The 8565-nt window shown below is 53.3% G+C and overlaps 1 protein-coding gene across 1 annotated transcript; it reads left to right on the top strand.

The window, feature by feature from the left end:
* Positions 1 to 1190: 1190 nt before the first annotated feature.
* Fgf19 (fibroblast growth factor 19) lies at positions 1191 to 4475 on the top strand. The gene is made up of 3 exons (XM_006977334.1): positions 1191 to 1443; positions 1632 to 1735; positions 4182 to 4475. Exons 1-3 carry the CDS (start codon positions 1191 to 1193, stop codon positions 4473 to 4475), a joined length of 651 nt encoding a protein of 216 aa, XP_006977396.1.
* Positions 4476 to 8565: the final 4090 nt, after the last annotated feature.

Genomic DNA, 8565 nt, shown 5'->3' on the forward strand with positions numbered 1-8565 from the left:
TGCCATCTCTCTGCTGTCCCGCCCCTGCAGACAGACCTCCCATCACCACAGAGCGAGGCCAGTACCTCTTTCCCCAAACCAGCCTCCCGGGGGCCCCACACCCAGGAGTTGGGGGATTGAAGGCATAATGAGAGAGGATAAGGGCTGAGCCAAAGCCCCCTGCGAAGACTCTTTCTTCCAGGCCGGGGAATTCTCTGCAGGCTGCCTCCTTTCTTTGCACGAGAGGCTCACGGAGAGCCCCCTATTCTCTTCCCACCTGACCCGTCGCCAGCAGCGTCCACCGTGGCTCCTAGCTGGCCCCCTCCTCACCGGCAGGCAGCTGTCCCCGGCGCGCAGACTCAGGGGCCTGATCACAGACACAAGAGGGGTCCCACGGCCTGTCCTACCTCTGCTTGTTGGCTAGCCCACCCTCCTCGAAAGTCGGAGCCCCAGTGACGCTCGCCTTGTGGAGACCACGCGCGAGGCTGGCAGAGGACGCGCAGAGCGCGACTAGCAGCACAGTGGAGGGCGAAACTGGGGCTGAAGCGCCACCTAGTGCCCTCCCACGACGTCTCCACTGTACAGGGCAAATATCCAGGAAAAGGGGACCTAGGTCTGGGACCGGGAGAACGTGGAAGGGTCGGATCTGAGACGGCAAGCTAAAGGAAAAGGGCCCAAGACTCGAACTGGGGCCCAAGGAGGCAGAGCTCTACGCGCCTTGCAGTCTCTAGTGACCGTTCCAAGCGCATCCCTCTGAGAGTTCAGGGCCGGGAGACTTCAGTAATTAATAGTAAAATTAAAACAGTCTATTCAATAAACACCAGGACGCTACACATTGAGCACTTGCTCCCCGGGACGGGGTCGCGAAGGGGAGTGGGGGCTCCTCCTCCTGCAGATCTAGCCGGCCTGGGCGGGGTCACTGGGCTGGGCCTGGGTGGGTGCGTGCTGGGGGCGGAGACTTGATGCAATTAGGAGGAGAAATGCTCTGATGCCACGGTCACCTACCCGCGGGCCCGCGGGCCCAAACGTATATAAGGCAGCGTGCCCAGAGCCACAGAGCCGTCGGAGCAGCAGCGCTGCGCGCCCCGCGCCGCAAGCGCTTGGCTGCCTTGTTGGCTACTGCCGCTCTGTGCCTGCCATTCGCGTCCCCACTGCACCGCAGTCTCCGCGCCACCTTTATAGCCGCGCCTCACGACCTCTCCCGAGGTGCCATGTGGAGAACGCAGAACGGACGTGCGGTGGCCCGAGCCCTGGTCCTGGCCACTCTGTGGTTGGCGGTGGCTGGGCGTCCCCTGGTTCGGCGATCCCTGGCTCTGTCTGATGAAGGGCCACTCATTCTCTACGGCTGGGACAAGAGCACGCGCCTGCAGCACCTGTACGCCGCTGGTCCCCACATCTCCAACTGCTTCCTGAATATCCGGAATGACGGCTCCGTGGACTGCGAGGACGAACAAAACGAAGGAAGTGAGTGTCTGCCAGCGCGTCCCCTCGGGTCCCTTACGTCCCCAGGTGATCGCGGGCGTGCTACCAAAGCCTTAACAAATCCCCTGGACTCTCAGACTGGTTCTGGGGAGGGGCGAAGCAGTGTGGCTCCGCCGTTACCCACGTGTTGCTGGGTCCCGGCTGCAGCATCTTCCTTCTCTTGCTCGCAGGTTTGCTAGAGTTCCGCGCGGTCGCTCTGAAGACGATTGCCATCAAGGACGTCAGCAGCGTGCGGTACCTCTGCATGAGCGCTGACGGCAAGATACGGGGGCTGGTGAGTGCCCCCCACGCGGCGGGATGCTCGAGGCCGCGCTGGGTCCCTGTTGGTTGGGTCTTTTCAAACTTCGAGGGCGAGGTAGCTAGTGCTAGTGAAGCTAATGTTACTCTCCCCCCCCCCGACGTCCCCCCCCCGCCCCGGGGAAAGTGATGGCCCCAGGCTGTAGCGGGGGAATGAGGAGGCCAGCGGAGCATGTCTAATCCTCCCAAAGGCTGGCTCGGCTGGCTGCTGAGTCCCATTCAGCTTTCGGCCCCTTTGATATTGAACAGGAAAACCCACCTCCGCCCATCTCCAGTCTTTGCGTGTGTGGTCCTCGATTTCCTTTCTCTCCCTCAAGTAAAAGGAAGTGTCTTTTCAGTCAACTTCTATGTCCTAGGTACACGGAGTGATGCAGGCAGGACTAGGGTACTTTAGAACGTCCTTAAGGGGCTCTCACCTACTCGGGGGCTGGGGGGATGGGGGTGGGGAGGGCTGGCCAGGTCCAGGTAACCCCCGAATCCGGGAGGTTGGAAGTATGAATGCTAGGGCTCTGCGGGAACAAAGACTGCGAGTTCAAAGAAGAAGAGGAGGCCGTGTGAGGTCCCTTGGCCAAGGCCTCCCATCCAGCCCTGGGCTCCTGGGAGGAGCAGGGACTCAGGGTAGGAGGTCCCCTGTGGGGAACGATGGCTACTGGGCTCCAAGTTTTTGTTGTTTAGAGTCTCAAAATTGTTTTGTGGCTCTGAGGTCGATTTATCGACACGAAAAGACCACAAAGAAAAGAAAGGGGTCTGCAGAGAAGGAGGGGTCTGCAGAGGAACCGGTTTACAAAGTAGGGGGTCCGATGCCTGTCTGAAAGCTGATATTGCAGGCCTGGACCAATCTCCCACCAGTGTCTTCCTGAGATATCTATTTGTGGCCAGGGTGCTGGGAGGCAGTTTCGATCCCCAGTCTACCCTAATCAAAATGGGGTGGGGAGGCCCATGGGAGCTTTGTCCCTCAATCCCAGTGCTGCCCCGGATCTGTTGGGCATAGTCCATCACAAACTCTCCCGGACCTCTCTTTTTAAATAGAAGCCCTACTAGCTATATCAATTCCTATATACAGAAAGGGTGACCAATTCTCCCCAAAAAATTTCTCCAAGAGAAATACATCCTGTGCTTATCTACATTTCACATTTTTCAGGGAACATAGCCCCTGCTGCCTGGCGGCTCTGTCTCCGTGCCATCAGCCAGGGCAGGAGCCAGTGGGTTCTTGGAATTAGCCTGTTATCAGAGCCTTATCTGCCACGGCTCTTCTACCTGCAGTTCAGCGACCTCGGCAGGCTCAGGAGCAGCAGCTTGTGTTTACTGAACCATCCGGGCTCCCCAAAGGGATGTGGCACCAGTTTGGGAGACTCACACTGGTCCCTCAATCCTGGGGACTAGGAATGTTCGATATTGAAGATGAGGACCAGGGACAGCTTCCTGCAGCACACATTTCCGGCCACCCACAGGGTCCGGGCTTGAGCCTAGGTGTGGGGGAGGGGCTGCGGATTATCAGGCAGATCCTGGCCGGCTGCCTGTGAGGGGGGCTTCTCGACTCACAATGGTAGGAGACTCAACCACCTCAGCATTAGAAAAGCTTCCTGTGCTGCAGGTCTAGACGGGAACTCTCGCTTTATCCCCGGGGCCTCAGACAAAGCTGCAGTTTACTACCCCCCAAAAAACTAAACTGGGAACAGAGTTCCCAAAGCTGCCAAATAACGACCAGACTTTAAGGTCAGTAGTTAAAAGCCAGGGAGACTCGCACCCGGCCAGTGACTGCATGAGTATTGCTCAGCCTAAGACTGGGATGGATAATTGGTACACACCTGCCAGCTCAACCCTCCGGAAGTTGAGGTAGGAGGATTGCTGTGAGGTTAAGACCCAGTCTCAAAACATAGCAGGGCTGGAGAATGGAGCTCAGCTGGTGGGGTGGTTGCCTAGCATGCTCGAAACCCTCAATTGAGCACTGCATAATCATCCCAACACTTGGGAAGTGAAGGCAGGAGGATCAGGAGTTCAAGGTCGGCCTAGGGGATGTGAGACATTCAAAACAGAAATCCAGGCCTGGCGTGGTTATGGATGCCTTTAATCCCTGTATGCAGGAGGCAGAAGCAGGTGAATCTTTGAGTTCACCTAGTCTACATAATGAGTTCCAGGCCAGCCAGGGCTACCTGTAGTAAGACTCTCTCTCTCTCAAGAGAAAGTGCTGGAATACTTCTGGGGTAAGCTAACAGGGACAGTCTCGGGTAACCTGGGCTGGCCTTCAGCTGACCTCTGCCTCTGCCTCCCAAGTCATGGGCTGAGAGGTGAGCACCACCTTGCTTGACTTTCTATGTGTTTAAGGCAGTTGATAGGAAAGCACACTGATGGCGGCGGCGGTGGCGGGGCCGGGACACCACCTGGGCGCTCATGCTCACAGCTGCTTGTTTCTGTCTCCAAAGATTCGTTACTCGGCTGAAGACTGCACCTTCACGGAGGAAATGGACTGTTTAGGCTACAACCAGTACAAATCCCCGAAGCACCACCTCCATATCATCATCATCAGGTCCAAATACAGGCAACAGCTCCAGAACAAAGGACCCTCGAAATTTATCCCCATGTTCCCCCGGTCCTTCCTGGAAGCCAGGGACCAGCTGGAGTCTAAACTGTTTTCTCTGCCTCTGGATCCCGACAGCATGGATCCGTTCGGGATGGTGGAGGACATGGAGATGAAGAGTCCCAGCTTCCAGAAGTGACGCGGTTCTCACAGGATGAAGAAAACCCTAGTGTCCCACGAACTTCCCCTTTAGGAAGATGCGCTAGAGGCTGTACATATTCTAAGTCTCACATTGACCATGTGTGGTTTTAGTGGCTAGACTTGATCATGAAACCAAAATTGACCACCTGCTGTTGCGGTAACGCCTGCGCTACTGCTACCCGTGACTTAGTGTGGCTGCCGACCTGTGGCTAGGTTACTCCAGTTCTGTTTGAATACCTCTACTAATGGGGAACTCGCTCCTGCGAAACATTTTTGAGCCAAATCTATGTAATTTGGACATTTCCAGCAGGGCAGCCAGAAGATGCGAAGTCATTTAAAATCCATGTGCAGGAGGTGGGCTCTGAAGTGTGTGTTGACTGACTGGACCTTGTGGGGTCTCAACTTGCCCCCCCCCCCCCCCCCCCCCGCTAGAACTGACAGGGGTCACAAACTTGGGACAAAGGGCAGCCAGGAAAACCTTGGGAGCCTTGCAGGGTGGTTTGGGGATTAAGAATTCCAGCTGACCACTTAATTGCCCTTTCCCCCACATCTAGATGTCAGATGGAAGTGACCCTCAGCCAGGCTCAGGCGTGGACTCAGCTGAGTGGGTAGTAAAGCTGCCATTTGCGCCCCAGCAGCTAAACTTGGTCACGTGCCTCCGGATTTCCAGGGCCTGGATCTGCCCATGTCACTTCCCCTTCCCAGAGCTCACCTGGGCTCTCCAAGCCCAGAGCACGGAGCTCATGGGTCATCCACTTGTGCCCTCCTGCTCCCCAGCTCCTGGCTCTTACCCCTGGTCACCAAGCATTGTGTGGCTCAGTGTGACCTCCGCTGCCTGTGTCAACCTGCACCCCTCATTTGCAAATGAACAACAAGATTAGGAAGCCCTCAATTTTCCAGCGACTGCAGGGGGGATGTGGAGTCCTTTCCACAGCACTTACTTGGCAGCGTGATATTTATAAGTAATTTATTTTGTACACATCTCTTATTTTCTTACTTTATTTATGCCCCAGATCGTATTTATGTACGTGACATTTGTTTTGTACATTAAAAAGGAGTTGGTTTGTATCAGAAGTGTTCTGTTCCAGGTGGGATACAAATGAGGCATTAAAGAGCCACAGGCGGGGTGACAGCCCTGTCTAGACAGGGGGCCTGGTGCCTTTGTTGGCAATGGGTGGCTCCCTTTCTGGCTTCTCAGACCCCTCATACCCAACCACCAGATCAGACCAGGATGACACAATATCGTTAAGTCAGAAAGCCTCACCATCGGCTTTTGTTATTGGAGGACACACTGGTTGGTGGCGTGGGGGAGGCTTGTTGAAAAATTACATCCCTTTTTATTGTTTGGTCTTTATGGGACAAAGTTTCTTTATTATACAGCTCTGGCTGTCCTGGGACTCGATAAGTAGATCAGGCTGGACTGAACTCACAGAAATCCACCTGCCTTTGCCTCCCTACTACTGGAATTAGAGGCATGTGCCACCATACCCAGCTAATATATATATATATATATATATATATATATATATATATATATATATATATATATATATATATATATATATATATATATATATATATATATATATATATGTCTTGGAGAGTGAGGATGTCACCAGGATCCTGATTTTTTTTTTTTTTTTTTTTTTTTTGGTTTTTCGAGACAGGGTTTCTCTGTGTAGCTTTGCGCCTTTCCTGGAACTCACTTGGTAGCCCAGGCTGGCCTCGAACTCACAGAGATCCACCTGGCTCTGCCTCCCGAGTGCTGGGATTAAAGGCGTGCGCCACCACCGCCCGGCTTAGGATCCTGATTCTTTATGTTCAGTATCAAGGGCAGAGGGAACCTGACATTATGCCTGGGTCCTGATGCCTGTCCTGTCTGCAGGTGCTATTAACAAATGGATCAAGGAAGCAGGGCAGGGTGATGATGGAGACAGCCATATGGCCATGTGCACTCAAGTGGCGGGTTCAAGAACAGTGAGTCAATTCTGATTGCTGGAGGAGGAGCAGGAGCAGGGTGGTTCTGAGGGGGCAGCTGAGGGTCTTTGCCAGCCCTTGTCCCCTAGGGACTCAGAGAAGCAGAGGTGAGTGGCGTCCCCAAGGGAAACAAAGGGCCCAGACCTTTAGCCCCTCTGAGCACTGGAGTCACCCAGCTCTGATTTACCTCTTCTAGATTAGGAACTGACTCTAGAAAAGCTTCCAGGGACCAGAAAGGAGAAAGTGGGCATGGGGAAGGGCTGAGTGGCCAGGGGAATTGAGCCAGAGATGGAAAGGGGCCTGGCTGTGACACTGCTGAGGTATGTATTTTATCCTGGTCCCCATTTCCTGCCAGACAGCTTCTGACATCCCGGGAATCCTGGAGAAGATGCATCTTTTGGTATGCTAATAGACTTCCTGAGCTGGAATCCCTCACCCTCACCCTGGATGAGCCCTACCCACCCCGACTTCTGGGAGGCTGAGGGACTAATGTTTGACACCAAGGCAGGTGATCCGATCCATTGTGCCTATTTCATGAAGTCTCCAAAGCCATCTTTAGCACTGGGGTCAGAGAAGCTTCTGGAAGGTTCTGAACTTGTAGCTCAGGCAGCACCTGGGAGGTCTGGGAAGCACAGAACCTTCTCTCCACTCTGCCTCCCTGCATCTGTGTCTTTTTTTTTTTTTTTAAGCTGAGGATCGAACCCAGGGCCTGGCGCTTGCTAGGCAAGCACTCTACCACTGAGCTAAATCCCCAACCCTGTGTCCTTTATAATAAACAGTCTGAGCATGGGTGGCCCACACTTCTAATCCTAGCCTTTGGGAGGCAGATGCAAGCAGATCTTTGTGAGTTTGCGGCCAGCCTGGTCTACAGAGTGAGTTCCAGGACAGCCAGAGATACATATTGAGACTCTGTCTCAAAAAAAAAAAAAAAAAAAAAAATCAAAATAAGAGAGCTGGAGAGATGGCTCAAGAGGTTAAGAGCACTGGCTGTCCTTCTAGAGGTCCTGAGTTCTGGTCTCAGCAACTGCATGGTGGCTCACAACCATCTATAATGAGATCTGGTGCCCTCTTCTGGGGAGTAGGTGTACATGCAGGCAGAACACTGTATGCATAATAAATAAGTAAAACTTAAAAAAAAAAATCAAAATAAATACATAGTCTGCTGGTTGATAGATCAAATTAGTGGAAACCCAGGAAGAGGGGTCATGGTTGGGCACCGAACTTGTAGTCGGTGGGGCCGAAGCCCAGTTGTGTTGCAGGTGGAGAGCCTCACCAGCGGGATCTGCCGCTGCCACCCTGGGCAGGTGTGGCAGAACTGATGTGGAGGGGGTGTCCCTGTGGCAGACACCTGGCCGAAGTGAGAGACCATGAAAGGGATCTGCATTGCAAATGGACATTACGGAAACTGGGGCTATGTTTTCTTCTTCCTCAGACTTGGGCTCCCCTCCCCCACAGCGAAGGCTTGGTGGCAGTGAGAGGTGTCACTGCAGGGTGTCAGTAACCAGCATTGTCTGTTGCGTATGCCACGCCTTCCACTTGGTGCTTTTGCTTTTGTTTTTTCAAAACAGGGTCTCTCTGTGTCATCCTGGCTGTTCTGGAGCTAGCTCTGTAGACCAGGCTGGCCTTAAACTCACAGAGATCCGTCTGCTTCTGCATCCTGAGTGCTGGGATTAAAGACATGCTTGACCACCACCCAGCAACTTGGTGTTTTTTTTACAGAGGTTTTCCACATTTCCATTTGTTTCAATTGCTTGTCAAGTACTTCTGCTGTGTGTGCTCATACTCCTTGGCTTGTGATTTGGTGTTTATTGTTGTTCTGAGGCAGGGTCTCATTATTATGTTATATATATATGTATGTTTTTTCTAGGTATATATCAGCACACCACATGTACACAGTGCCCATGGAAGCCAGAAAAGGGCATAGGATCCCCTAGAAGTATAGATAGTTGAGAACCGTCCTGTGAGTCCTGAGATTGGACCTAGGTCCCCTGCAAGAGCAGCAAGTGTTCTTAGTCACTGAGCCACCTCTTTTGGCTGCATTTAAACTTTTTAAGTTGATGCTAGTGATGGGACCTGGGGTCTTGGGCAATGGTCGGGGTTCTTTTCAGAGG

The sequence above is a fragment of the Peromyscus maniculatus genome, chromosome 1 (assembly GCF_049852395.1).
Source record: "Peromyscus maniculatus bairdii isolate BWxNUB_F1_BW_parent chromosome 1, HU_Pman_BW_mat_3.1, whole genome shotgun sequence".
NCBI lineage: Eukaryota > Metazoa > Chordata > Mammalia > Rodentia > Cricetidae > Peromyscus > Peromyscus maniculatus.